This window comes from Nematostella vectensis, chromosome 2 (genome assembly GCF_932526225.1).
Source record: "Nematostella vectensis chromosome 2, jaNemVect1.1, whole genome shotgun sequence".
Taxonomy (NCBI): Eukaryota; Metazoa; Cnidaria; class Anthozoa; order Actiniaria; family Edwardsiidae; genus Nematostella; species Nematostella vectensis.
The window spans coordinates 7929323-7944031 of NC_064035.1; the positions used below are offsets into that span (position 1 = coordinate 7929323).

At 41.1% G+C, this 14709-nt stretch overlaps 1 protein-coding gene across 1 annotated transcript; it reads right to left on the minus strand.

Moving 5' to 3' along the window:
• Nucleotides 1–2481: 2481 nt before the first annotated feature.
• Nucleotides 2482–12694, minus strand: LOC5514355 (death-associated protein kinase 2). The gene is made up of 10 exons (XM_048724224.1): nucleotides 12507–12694; nucleotides 10328–10451; nucleotides 9558–9634; nucleotides 8996–9134; nucleotides 8173–8293; nucleotides 7347–7422; nucleotides 4195–4347; nucleotides 3319–3364; nucleotides 3051–3131; nucleotides 2482–2770 (listed from the first exon to the last, which is right to left on the minus strand). Exons 1-10 carry the CDS (start codon nucleotides 12608–12610, stop codon nucleotides 2684–2686), a joined length of 1008 nt encoding a protein of 335 aa, XP_048580181.1. The 5' UTR covers nucleotides 12611–12694; the 3' UTR covers nucleotides 2482–2683.
• Between the last annotated feature and the right edge of the window lie 2015 nt (nucleotides 12695–14709).

The window sequence follows — 14709 nt, forward strand, 5'->3', positions numbered from 1 at the left end:
TTTTTGACAAGAATTACAAAAGCATTACAAAATACAACTTAAATATTGACTTTTATGCTTTGTATACTGCTCAAGTTTATTGATGCAGTTAATGCACCAAAACGTAGACAGGACGTCATTTATTCCTTCAAATAGCCCTCCATCGTTTCTCACTCAAAAAAGATGCGCACTTTATGCAATCGGAAGCTAGCTGTGTGCGAGGCTTTCCTGGCGTTTGCTTTCCATCCGAAGTGTTTACTACCGAAATTAGCTGAATGACATTCAAAGAATAAAACCCTCCAAGGGGGACAAATGTGATAGACATCAAACGCATTATTATCTTAGTAGCAATTGCTAATTTGTAATTAGACTTTTTAAAAGGTGTTGCTGTCAACAAAGATGAATTTTGACTTTAAAAGGTTGAATTCGACATTGCTTATGGACGCAGGGGATGAAGTTGACGAAGAAAACAAATTATCCAGACAAAAACAACGAAATCCTGAAAATAAACATATTATTATACGCAGTGTTTGTCTTTTCGCCAGTTTTCAAATAGTGTTGTCATTTCTACACGTTTTTTTTCTATTTTTTTTAATGGTAAATTATTTCAGAGGTACACCAATCTAAGTTCACTGAAGCAAAAGATACGAAAAATTTGCGAAATTTTGTTTCCAACTTTTTTCCCTGCTAGCAGAGGCCTCTTTTCTCTGTATTTCGCTGGGCTGGAGTTCGCGAGGAAAAGATACCTCTGCCATGGGTCGCAAGTTCGTTTGATCAAACCGCCGTCCACGATCGTGGACGAGATCCAGAGCGCATGCTCCGTTCATTAATTACTGGCCACTATTTGAGCCCACAATGACTAGCGCATGCATAAAACGTATATCCGCTGCGGGATAATAAGCCCGCATTCGAAACGGCGTCCTCCGTAGAAATATCACGCGACGAATTATAAAAGAAGCCATTCAATGCCTTATCTTCATTCAGAATTTTCTCTCTTTTGACTAACGAGTCAATCTTCCGTTTACAGGTTTTGCATATTCTTCTGGGAATAGCTGATCTTAGTTTACCAAAAAATTTTGTAACATTTTCTTCGAATCCAACTGTGCGATATTTACATTGAAGAAACTCGCCTGCCCAGATGTCTTGAAATTAATCCCACAAACAAGACAAAACTCTTCTTTGCTGCGTTTGTTGTTCAATCTTTTTAGTGACGTTTTAGGTGATTGAAATTGAACAGTTGTTTTCTTTTTTCGAAGAGAAGAACTAACCGGAGTTTGATTCATGATTTCCGACTAAACCAATGCAAAGCATATTGACAGCTTCTGCGCGATGGTACGGGTTTTGGCACGTCGGTCGCTTATTAACGCTCACGCATGCGCAACAGAAACAGTTTCGACCCATGGCAGAGGTATCTTTTCCTCGCGAACTCCAGCCCAGCGAAATACAGAGAAAAGAGGCCTCTGCTAGCAGGGAACCAACTTTTCTGATAATAATATATTTTTTTAATAATGTTTTCGTTCTTGTGTTGTAAAAAAACACATTCCCTCTTAGTTTTCCGTGGTATGTTTTCTTATACACCATGAAACGAAATGTTGTGCAGTCATTGGGGAGAAGGCAGTTATGATTTGGTTACAAGGTAAGGAATTTAAAAGTCGCAGAAAGCAGAGCAGCAAGCTTTGGATGGTGATGTAAATAGCGCATAATGAACAGTAGACTGCACGCATGACTAATTAGACAATTCGCAGCTCGAGTAATTTGAGCTTTGTAATAATCGCCACTCGCTTGTTAGGTTTTGCGCAGCGCATGCGTTATAGTCTTTACCGCGAGTAAGTAAGCCTTTGCTTACCGTGAGTAAGTGAGCCTTTGCGCACCGTAAGTGAACCTTTGCACACCGTGACAAAGTGAGTCTTTGCGCACCGTGAGTAAGTTAGCCTATGCGCACCGTGAGTAAGTGAGTCTTTGCACACCGTGACAAAGTGAGTCTTTGTGCACCGTGAGTAAGTTAGCCTTTGCGCACCGTGAGTAAGTTAGCCTTTTCACACCGTGACAAAGTGAGTCTTTGCGCACCTTGAGTAAGTGAGCCTTTGCGCACCGTGAGTAAGTGAGCCTTTGCACACCGTGACAAAGTGAGTCTTTGCGCACCGTGAGTGAGTCTTTGCACACCTTGACAAAGTGAGTCTTTGTGCACCGTGAGTAAGTTAGCCTATGCGCACCGTGAGTGAGTGAGTCTTTGCACACCGTGATAAAGTGAGTCTTTGCGCACCGTGAGTAAGTGAGCCTTTGCGCACCGTGAGTAAGTGAGCCTTTGCTTACCGTGGGTAAGTGAGCCTTTGCGCACCGCGAGTGAGTGAGCCTTGCACAGGGTGATTTTTGGTGCACCGTAAAAAAGTGGACCCCTGCGCAGCTTTGCGCCTTTGCGCGCTGAATAGCCCATGCGCACAGATAAACGCTTTAGTGCCAGAGGTAATTGAAAGTGTGCAAAAAGAACAAACTTTAACTAGCACGGTTTAAGTCCTTTATTGACCTCATCTGCCACTTCTGATTCCGCGGCAATCCTCACAACTGCACAACCTGTTAACTGATTTCAACAACACGTCTAATAACCTACAGATATCCGGTCTATTAGTGACATTACATTCTAGCAGGAAGGAGAATTTTAAGAGTGTTCCTATTAGTCGAGTCCGACAACCGACAGGGAGGGGGTCTATTCTTCGTCTTCATCCGGAGACTCGTATTCCTCCTCGTCAAATCCTCGCAGGGTGCACGATGCCACGACTGCTTCGTCCTTATCCTAAAAGACAAGCAATTCTTGATAGTCAACTGATATTCCACTCAACGGGAAACTGGAGGTTTGAATAAGGTACCCTATAGTTATGTAGACTAGAAGCCAGTTTTGATGATCGAAATAAAACAAAACAAAACCAAAAACGCTTTCAAAGAATAAGCAAGAAGTAAACTTCGACATATCATCAGGCAAAATGATTTCCCCGTATGTATCAATATGCTCTCAATTGCTCTCAATCGAGTCCCAAGAGATCTTTCTCCATATACCATTCTCTAAGGGGACCTACCTCATCAGTCAGGGTTTGGTTGAGGGCCTTGAACTTGGACGAAGGTATGTCTGTAGTCTTCCTCTTCTGCGCATTGGAGTTCTGATCACATAAAAATACTTTCTTTAGATTTTAAAGGAAACTTTTTATACTTTTCAAATGTATCTGCATTACTAGATCCTTAGAATTTAAATACATTAGACAAGTATTTATCAAATATTATTATCAATACTTCAACGGCCTTAGCAGGATTGTATAGTTTCTTTAGGCCAAAGAATGAAAAACTCACCGAAAGCCATTCACCCTCAAGGACCTGGTTGGCGGTAGGGCGTTTACTGTAAAATAAACGACATATAGGATTACACGATGGGCATTGCTCTGATGATGACGGCGTTATTCGACAGATATAAAATCAAAAATAAGGATGAGATCAATGACGATAATTAGCATTATAATGGCTATCTGCTGCTGTTGTTGTTGTTGATGATGATGATGACGTTTATATAGATAGTGATGCTAATGCTTATGAGATTGATGATGATGAAGATGATGGTGGTGATGATGATGGTGATGATGATGGTGATAGTGGTGGTGGTGACAATGGTGATGGTGATGATGATGATGATGATGATGCTGATGATGTTGATGATGATGGTGGTGGTGGTGGTGATGGTTATGGTGGTGATGGTGATAGTGATGGTGACAATGGTGAAGGTGGTGGTGATGATGATGGTTGTGGTGGTGATGATGGTGATGGTGGTGGTGATGGTGATGGTGACGATGATGGTTGTGGTGGTGATGATGGTGGTGGTGATGGTGATGGTTGTGGTGGTGATGATGGTGATGGTGATGGTGATGGTGATGATGATGGTGATGGCCATAGTGACAATGGTGATGGTGGTGGTGATTATGATGATGGTGGTGGTGATGATTATGATGATGGTGATGATGATGTTGATGATAGCGACGATGATATTGACAATGATGATAACGATGATGAATATGATATGATGCTGACAACGATGACGACGACGATGACCATAATTTTATTATTGCTCTAATGATGACCGCGACCATCTAAATCTAGATGTTTATGGGGCTTGATAATGATAATAATCACGATCACGAAGATGGTAATAAATAATGACGTGGTTTTACTACTTACGTGGGCACTCGTACAAGACACTTCTTGATCAAGTCCTTAGCCTCGTCGGTGGTCTTGCCAAATTTGTCCGCGGACATGTCATAGTCAACAGCGATCACAGCCTGCATGGTCTCGTCCTCGTCATCGGAGGTAAAGGGGAGAGTGGCGGTACATCTAGAGAAAAAAAACACACAAATATGATCGACAAAGCAAGGAGGCAGGAAAAGGGGGAAGTAACTTGCATCTAGACAAAAATAAAACACAAAACAAAACAAGGATTGGAGTGTGAGATGAAGTGATGATTTGCGGTGATTCTAGACCCATAGACACATCTGTGTGTTTTGAGATTAAAAACAAATTCTTGATACACGTCTGATATCATAGTGCGGGGTGTACTTATGGATGACCAATGCTAAGCCTATATCGTACTTACAGGGTGTACATAAGGACTGATATCGTACTTACAGGGTGTACATATGGACTGATATCGTACTTACAGGGTGTACATAAGGACTGATATTGCCACTTACAGGGTGTACATAAGGACTGATATCGTACTTACAGGGTGTACATATGGACTGATATCGTACTTACAGGGTGTACATATGGACTGATATCGTACTTACAGGGTGTACATATGGACTGATATCGCCACTTACAGGGTGTACATAAGGACTGATACCGCACTTACAGGGTGTACATAAGGACTGATATCGTACTTACAGGGTGTACATATGGACTGATATCGTACTTACAGGTTGTGCATATGGACTGATATCGTACTTACAGGATGTACATAAGGACTGATATCGCCACTTACAGGGTGTACATAAGGACTGATATCGTACTTACAGGGTGTACATATGGACTGATATCGTACTTACAGGGTGTACATATGGACTGATATCGTACTTACAGGGTGTACATATGGACTGATATCGTACTTACAGGGTGTACATAAGGACTGATATCGTACTTACAGGGTGTACATAAGGACTGATATCGTACTTACAGGGTGTACATATGGACTGATATCGTACTTACAGGGTGTGCATATGGACTGATATCGTACTTACAGGGTGTACATAAGGACTTATATCGTACTTACAGGATGAAAGGGTGTACATAAGGACTGATATCGTACTTACAGGGTGTACATAAGGACTGATATCGTTCTTACAGGATGACAGGGTGTACATAAGGACTGATATCGTACTTACAGGGTGTACATAAGGACTGATATCGTACTTACAGGATGTACATAAGGACTGATATCGCCACTTACAGGGTGTACATAAGGACTGATATCGTACTTACAGGGTGTACATATGGACTGATATCGTACTTACAGGGTGTACATATGGACTGATATCGTACTTACAGGGTGTACATATGGACTGATATCGTACTTACAGGGTGTACATATGGACTGATATCGTACTTACAGGGTGTACATAAGGACTGATATCGTACTTACAGGGTGTACATATGGACTGATATCGTACTTACAGGGTGTGCATATGGACTGATATCGTACTTACAGGGTGTACATAAGGACTGATATCGTACTTACAGGGTGTACATAAGGGCTGATATCGTACTTACAGGGTGTACATAAGGACTGATATCGTACTTACAGGATGTATATAAGGACTGATATCGTACTTACAGGGTGTACATAAGGACTGATATCGTACTTACAGTGTGTACCTAAGGACTGATATCGTACTTACAGGGTGTACATAAGGACTGATATCGTACTTACAGGGTGTACATAAGGACTGATATCGTACTTACAGGATGTACCTAAGGACTGATATCGTACTTACAGGGTGTACATAAGGACTGATATCGTACTTACAGGGTGTACATAAGGACTGATATCGTACTTACAGTGTGTACCTAAGGACTGATATCGTACTTACAGGGTGTACATAAGGACTGATATCGTACTTACAGGGTGTACCTAAGGACTGATATCGTACTTACAGGGTGTACATAAGGACTGATATCGTACTTACAGGGTGTACATAAGGGCTGATATTGTACTTACAGAGTGTACATAAGGACTGATATCGTACTTACAGGGTGTACATAAGGACTGATATCGTACTTACAGGGTGTACATAAGGACTGATATCGTACTTACAGGATGTATATAAGGACTGATATCGTACTTACAGGGTGTACATAAGGACTGATATCGTACTTACAGGGTGTACATAAGGACTGATATCGTACTTACAGGGTGTACATAAGGACTGATATCGTACTTACAGGATGTACCTAAGGACTGATATCGTACTTACAGGGTGTACATAAGGACTGATATCGTACTTACAGGGTGTACATAAGGACTGATATCGTACTTACAGTGTGTACCTAAGGACTGATATCGTACTTACAGGGTGTACATAAGAACTGATATCGTACTTACAGGGTGTACCTAAGGGCTGATATCGTACTTACAGGGTGTACATAAGGACTGATATCGTACTTACAGGGTGTACATAAGGGCTGATATTGTACTTACAGAGTGTACATAAGGACTGATATCGTACTTACAGGGTGTACATAAGGACTGATATCGTACTTACAGGGTGTGCATAAGGACTGATATCGTACTTACAGGATGTACATAAGGACTGATATCGTACTTACAGGGTGTGCATAAGGACTGATATCGTACTTACAGGATGTACATAAGGACTGATATCGTACTTACAGGGTGTACATAAGGACTGATATCGTACTTACAGGGTGTACATAAGGACTGATATCGTACTTACAGGGTGTACATAAGGACTGATATCGTACTTACAGGATGTACATAAGGACTGATATCGTACTTACAGGGTGTACATTAGGACTGATATCGTACTTACAGGATGTACATAAGGACTGATATCGTACTTACAGGGTGTACATGAGGACTGATATCGTACTTACAGGATGTACATAAGGACTGATATCGTACTTACAGGGTGTACATAAGGACTGATATCGTACTTACAGGGTGTACATAAGGACTGATATCGTACTTACAGGGTGTACATAAGGACTGATATCGTACTTACAGGGTGTACATAAGGACTGATATCGTACTTACAGGGTGTACATAAGGACTGATATCGTACTTACAGGGTGTGCATAAGGACTGATGTCGTACTTACAGGATGTACATAAGGACGCCAATGCTCCACATGTCAGCTGCTCCATTCACGGGGTCCATTGACAGAAGCTCGGGAGCTGATAAAAACATCATCCAATTACCTTCTTGTTGTTCAAAGTGTGAAGCAAAATTTATAATAAAATCCCCCTGTACTGTAACATTTAAACACATTGTAATACTATGGCAGTCTGCCCTGAAGCAGCCTTAGTCAAGACGAAAATTTGGCAGAGTCGACTATTAGCGACTTCTAGTTCTAGCTAGTTCGATATCTAGACTTCTTGGATATCCTATCATTATCTATCATATCTTATCACTGTCCATAATATCGTTTACTGCACTTTTCGCTTAAAATTTAACATGTTTCGAATTGCATTCCATTTTCTTTCGTTTTCCTCGCCATCCCAAGACTAAATAGGGAAACGAACATTTTAGTACTTGGCGATATGTTTGAAACAAGTAAATTACAATACAAAAACGTTTTACACAGAAACAGACAAGAATTTAATCGGTACTTTATTTCTACAATAGCGAACAAAGTTAGGCTAGTTCATACTTTAGGCGTCCACGTCCTCGCTAGACCGCAAAAATTTGGCTTTGCGGAGAACGGTTGAAATCTATCAGACAGATCATTTTCATGAGAATTCTCAAATTAATTGCATTACCGTCGCCGTCCTCGTATCTTGAAGGGGGAACGCAGTTATAGGTATCCTATGCATGAATAGATTTTGACAATCCTTCTATAAGAAATACCAGGGCGTGCTCGTGCACGCAGCGCACCCCCCCCCCCCCCCCCCCAGGTACGCAAAAATGGCCACAAAAAAGGTTACCTGCGAACTCGGTAACTCCGACCGCATCAACGAGGTCGCCACCCTCATTAGTGATCTTACGAGCGCATCCGTAGTCGATCAGTTTTAAGGTGTAGTCTTTCTTTACCATCAAGTTCGCGGGCTGTAATAAGCAGCATTTATATGCATGAAGATAATCTTATATTTTCATAGCGGAACTCCATAGATGTATAAGGTAAATTCTCGTTTTACCACCCAGTTTCCAATACACGCCCACCCTAAGGCATAGCATTTAAATAAGCGCCCCCTCCCTCTCTAGGCAACCACAAGTTACTCTTATTTTTACTAGAATAAAGTGATAAGTGTTCACTTCCTATCTGTTGCTTGGAATAAAGACATGGTAGTTATTCATATGGACATGATCTTTGAATTATGCGCACTTCTCAAATAAACGACCCTTTACGATTCTAACAAAATGAACCTGTGTCTAGGGCGATAAAATGAGCATTAATGGTATTTAAAAGAGTGGTGCCAACAGACGACATAACGACATAACACCATGACGACATCGTCTTGTCTTATATGTCGTTATGTCCATGTCTTATGACGATAGTTAGGTTGTTATGTGGCGGATGTACATACTCGATCATAAGAACATCAAGCAGCGGGCGCCTATGTCGTTATGTCGGCAATGAGCATCACGACTCGTTTTTACGGTCATCGCACGGGTTCTCTGGGGTTGCCCGCACACCTTTTGATTTTTCAACGCGGTTTTAAATTTTTGGGAAGGAGAAAACCTTTATTCAATTATATATATTTTTTTAGGGGGGGGGGGGGGGAGTGGAAGGGGGAGGAGATAACTTACTCTGACGTCCAAATGCACGATGTTGTTGCTGTGAAGATACTTAAGCGCATCGAGAGTCTGTCGCATGACGAATGCTGCGTCTTCCTCATTCGCCCGGGGCTTGTCTCCAAGGAACTCCAGGCAATTCTTTCCCTCAACTCTGCAACAGGTTCATTCATATCATATATAACAGCGAGGGAATTCAAGGCAGTTCTTTCCCTAAACTCTGCAACAGGTTCATTCATCATTAATAACAGCTAGGGAATTCAAGACGGTTCTATCCCTTAAGTCTGCAACAAGTTCATTCATATCATATATAACATCGAGGGAATTCGAGGCAGTTTTTTCCCTAAACTCTGCAACAGGTTCATTCATATCACATATAACATCGGGGGAATTCGAGGCAGTTCTTCCACTAAACTCATCAACAAGGTTCATTTATCATTAATAACAGCAAGGGGATTCAAGGAAGTTCTATCCCTCAACTCTGCAACAAGTTCATTCATATCATATGTAACAGGAAGGGAATTCAAGGAAGTATCCCTAAACAAGTAAAGAAAGAGTTGGGCTACTGTTTACTCACATGTCCATCATAATTACGACATATTTCCTGACATGGAATGCGTCACGGACTGTCAATAATCTATCGTGCTTCAGATCCTAAAAATATATTAAAACCCAATTAGAATGTAGTGAGACCCGAAATCTCGGATTTCGACAGCAGATAGACGACAGCAACAGACAAAAACAGTATAAAGCAGACGACAACAACAGACAACAGCAGCAGATAGGCGACAGCAATAAACAAAAACAGTAGATAAAAAACGACAACAACAGACAACAGCAGCAGATAGACGACAGACAACAGCAGTAGATAAAAGCAGCAGATAGACGACAGCAGTAGATAACAGACGACAGACAACAGCAGCAGATAACAGACGACAGCAACAGACAACAGCAGCCGATAACAGACGACAGCACCAGACAACAGCAGTAGATAACAGACGACAGCAACAGACGAAAGTAAAAGACAACAGACGACAGCAACAGACAACAGCAGTAGAAAACAGAAACAAACAAAAGAAACAGACAACAGAAACAGACAACAGCAACGGGCAACAGAAATGCCACAAAAACAACAGGAGGCCCGCTAATTATCGATCACCTCCAGGAGACCCGCTTTAAATGTATCAACCACCACAGGAGACCCGTTGAATATATCTATTACCACAGGAGACCAACTCAATACGGAGACCCGCTGAATATATCTGTTACCACAGGAGACCCGGTGATTATCGATCACTACAGGATAGCCGGTGCATCACGGTCGTGATTCACACCACCACAGCTTACCTTCATAATCTCATACTCCTGAACAGCGATCTTCTCAGTGTCTTTGTCATACTTGATTAACTTAGCAACGAGATTCTTTTTAGTTTTGGTTTCCTGGCACCTCTTGATGACGGCATACTTGCCCCTTTTTAAAAATAATATAGAATAAATGATAATAATGACATTGAACTAAAGCTAGACGTACTAGTGTGTGTTCACTTGTTCCACTATATTAAATGGCAATTTCAGTCATTACTACATTCCGATAAAAATAATAGTAATCTGAGAAGTCTCACTTCAGGTAGAAGATCTAACAGTGTTTGTAAATGAACTATTCTGTCTCCACAAAAAACAGTAGTTTGCTGCTCAAAACCGCCTCAAATCGTGCTACCACACGTAGCACAAGCATTAAAAAAAAACAAGTTTTTGAGTTCAAAAGGAAAAATCGCTTGAGCCAAAGCTGTTATCACAACAACATGGCCGTAAAGCCGCTTAATAAACAGACGTAGGCTACTTTATGTCACACATATCAATCTTCTCCTTATTCGACAAACTATAAAGCTAGAGCAGGGTTCCATGTACGGAGTTATTCTCTTTGATTCCCTCCAATAGGGGGACGGATCGTTTCTGAAATTGTACATTTTAGAAAGCCCTGATAATTCTCCAACTAATAATTAATACCGTATCACTGTCCAGCTTCCTCGCTTATCTTAGCAATTTGTCTATCAACATCCATGTTTCACTTTTTATCTAATGCTCAATACACTTTTTTATTTGGAATAAAGCCTCATTTTCAGCCCAATGGCACGTTATTTTAGGGACCCGTAGAGGGCAGATGTCAGCTAGTTTTCTGAGAACTAAGAAAACTGGTTTGTATTATAATCAAATATAAAGCGTATAGAACAACAATCGATGTTCCTCCTAAAACACGACTACAAGACAAGAAAATAACTAGAAAATTTCGATAGAACTAAAAAAGGGCATTTTCATACATACTTTGCCATTCACTCTTCCTCGTGCCCTCGTAATACTACATTTTCACATAGAGTAAATAGTGGTTCTATTACAATCTACGAAAAAAAAAATCAACAAAACCTACAATACACTCTTTTTTTTAAAAACCTTTTTATAAGAACGTCCAGACTGAGATTTCACCAAATTTTAAAAACACGCAGAGGCTCAGATAACAGAAGCATTTTTTCTTTTTTAGTCCTGATGTGTTTTAAAATGCAGAATCAAATTGTGCTCATAGTAGCAACCTTATTATTGCTATTGAACATTAGCGTAATTCTCTTCCTAATAATTCATTAGGTATTATTTTCTTATGTACACTAAAATTAAAGAACATCGTTAAGAACATATTCAGCCTAAAAATGTATCAAAACTAAGGCGTTAATTATTCGGTGTAAAATATATATTTTGCTCGCTGAGAGAAACGGAAACTACAGAGGAACCCTGCTGCCGTTATTGCTGTCGCTATTACGATTATTTTTATCCTATACGGCCGACTCGCATTACGTAGTAAGCCAATCTAAAGCTATAGTAGGCCTATCGGTATTTTACGCCTGTTAACATGGGGTGCGAGGCGCTTTTTTAATAGAAAAAGTACTAAAAATAAAACGATAATTCCAAGGACTTTCTTATAGCCCCTCGGTCGAGATTTGTTATGCCGTGGCGATTCTGTTACGTATGTTTGTATATCTCTTTGTATGGCACAAGATTCCTAAAAATATAACAATACTTTAAATCAGTATGCTGTCACGGTACATATGTGCTAACGTGTTTTGTGGAAGCCAGAAAATAACTCCTTCGAACACTTAATACCGCAAAGGTCATTCCCGCTCAATCCTCTAAGGAATGCTACATGTTTAAACACGGAATTCTCCCAGCTTTCTGTTTTCTCCTAAGCAGACTTTACAGCACTATCTATGTTAATAGATGCATGTGCCATTCTTAGAGAGTCGATACGGGAATGGAGAATAGAGAACTGCTTTCGAGATGTGCGTCTATTCGCGACTTAGACGCGCAAACCCTGCCCATAGTCAAGCCTTGCACTGCAATGGCTTCCACAATCCGCACACTATGTCCCGCAGATGTTTTGAACTGTTGGAATCTAGCGAGTTTGCACTGTCCTGGCTTGATCTCTTAGCTTGGCGCATTCTATCCCCATTCCCCTGGTATCCGCCATTCCCCGTCTTACCTCGCCAGCTCCCCTTTAAACGAGTAGGTTTTCTCCGGGTTCTCCTTCTTCAGTTCCATGGTCGGAGGGCCAAACTTTTTTGCGAGGTTGTTTGGCTTAGACATTTCGGATACGATTTCGCTCTCGGTGCCTAAAGTGTGTTGTTGACAGGTATGACCCGACTAAAGTGATTATCGAAGTGTCACGCACGCTGGGAACAGGGTTCTTACTATATCGCTAGACCCAGGCTCATCCGAGCGCTTCTTAAAGGATCGCCGAACACATCAATCTTGGATCTGTTGCTGGAAATACACGAAAAATGGATCTTGAGCGAAATATTTTCGATCAGGAAAATATTTTAAAGGTTTTATACAAATTAACATCCTTGAAAGCGTAAACAGTAGAATTTCTTTTTATACGGTCACGCAGAGAATACTTGCGTGACGCGGTAACAATTTAGTTCGATGAGTATAAAGAAGATTTATTGGACGCAGATCCGAGATCAAAACCTTTCTTAAGACTCAAAATAAACAAATCATAGATGCCTTTGAAAGAGTGATAGAATTGTTAACTGGTATTCTTATTCCGTGACATGCAAATACAAGAGGGTGAATGAATGAAGCGATTCTAGCACCACGCCCTTTTCATACTCATCAAGACATTATAAATTACAGCTATATTCTGGTTTATACACGGACTCGTTAACACGCGGAGATGGGATTTCCTAGGAGTTAATCGCTTGTACTAAGGCCTTGAACACATTTTTAACGAACAGAGAGCCCACGTGAGAAAAACACACATGGGGAGCCCGAACAGGTTTGCCGTCATCATGGACTATAACAGCTTTTTATCAGGATGACAGGGCACCATATATGTACTTGGTTACGCTGTACTAATCGCATCTTCAGATGTATGCACTCTTTCAGTAGCAGTAGCAGAGAGTACGGTTGAAATTCCTTTAGCGATTTAAAACAACGTTAGATAGACCCGATGGAGGCATGGTGTAGAGCATTCCCATTGGGACTAGTCTAGTAACATTCCGCGCATTCAAAAGCGAAAGGGGTCTTGCGATAAGAACGTTAAGGGGACTACATATGGCGCAACTTAGAAAGCCTTCGCTAATTAATCCTGTCTATCGGAAACACTAACGCCAATATTAAACGGCGTACAAGAGTTGCACCGTTATTATTTGGTTGAGGTCCGACCGTAGAGTGATTCCAAAGAAAACGTAGGTGCCAGCTTAATTTCTTGCGCAATAAACGGCGTGCTAGCATCGCATGATCCGACGAACTTTTCAAGAGCGTCACGATAATGTGACTCCGGCACGCTGTTTAATCTAGGTCTCAGCGTCTGTTTGCCATGATTTTGGAGAGTAATACAGCACTAAAATGCTGTACAACATTAAGCATGTGAAATCACTTTTAACGATATAAATCATATAAGATCAGCCTTGTTCAAATAAAATTCAAGAACGACTCATCTAAAATAGGAACGAGAACCGTGCGATTTTTAGTCTCCCGCGCAGCCGTTCCGTCTTGTTTCTTTCTTGTTTCGTGACCGACACAAAGGTCGGCTGCGATTACGATTTTTTTTTATCTCGCTGTCTGTTTAGTCCAACTCGTGTCAAGGCATGTGTTCGCCTGGAGAAGTTTGCATGTTTAGCCCTTTTTAAACCGATTGATTACGATTGATTGGTTATATGAGACTTTTAGACCATTGTGAAAATTTTTCTAACATGCCTCCCTTATATTTGTCTTCAAAACCATGACACAACACAAGACGTAATTCATAGATTAAAGCTTGCAGTGGTCATGTTGATTGATCTGGTTCAAAAACACGAGAAAAGCAAAATCTCAACAGAACAGGGGGGGGGGGGGGGGAGGGAGTTCTCTGATAAAAATCTGACTGCCCCTGAAAAAACCTTGGAGATACTGCCTTTGCAGTATCTCCAAGGGACGTTTATTGTCGATTTTGGCTACAAAAAAAGGCTGACTTATGGATTGGTGACCAGTAGACCTAGCTGATGCTTTATAATTTTGTCTACAAATAGCACGTCTATTGAGAACCGAAAGTGGACATTCGACCGTTGTGTGTGTGTGGGGGGGGGGGGGAGGGGGGAGGGGGGGGGGGGGGGTGGGTGCTTTCGCACCCCCTGCACATCCCCTGGGTATGGGCCTGTGATGGAAAAAAACACAAACAAATGAATTTGTTTCCTTTTTTTACA

Bases quoted from the DNA above. Each gene is read 5' to 3' on its own strand.
- LOC5514355 (XM_048724224.1), bottom strand. From the start codon at position 12,610: ATGTCTAAGCCAAACAACCTCGCAAAAAAGTTTGGCCCTCCGACCATG. The intron at 4,348-7,346 runs GTAAGTACGACA...TTTTTTCTCTAG, and splicing joins GGCGTCCTTATGTACATCCT to ATGTACCGCCACTCTCCCCT. The intron at 3,132-3,318 runs GTGAGTTTTTCA...TTATGTGATCAG, and splicing joins TTGAGGGTGAATGGCTTTCG to AACTCCAATGCGCAGAAGAG.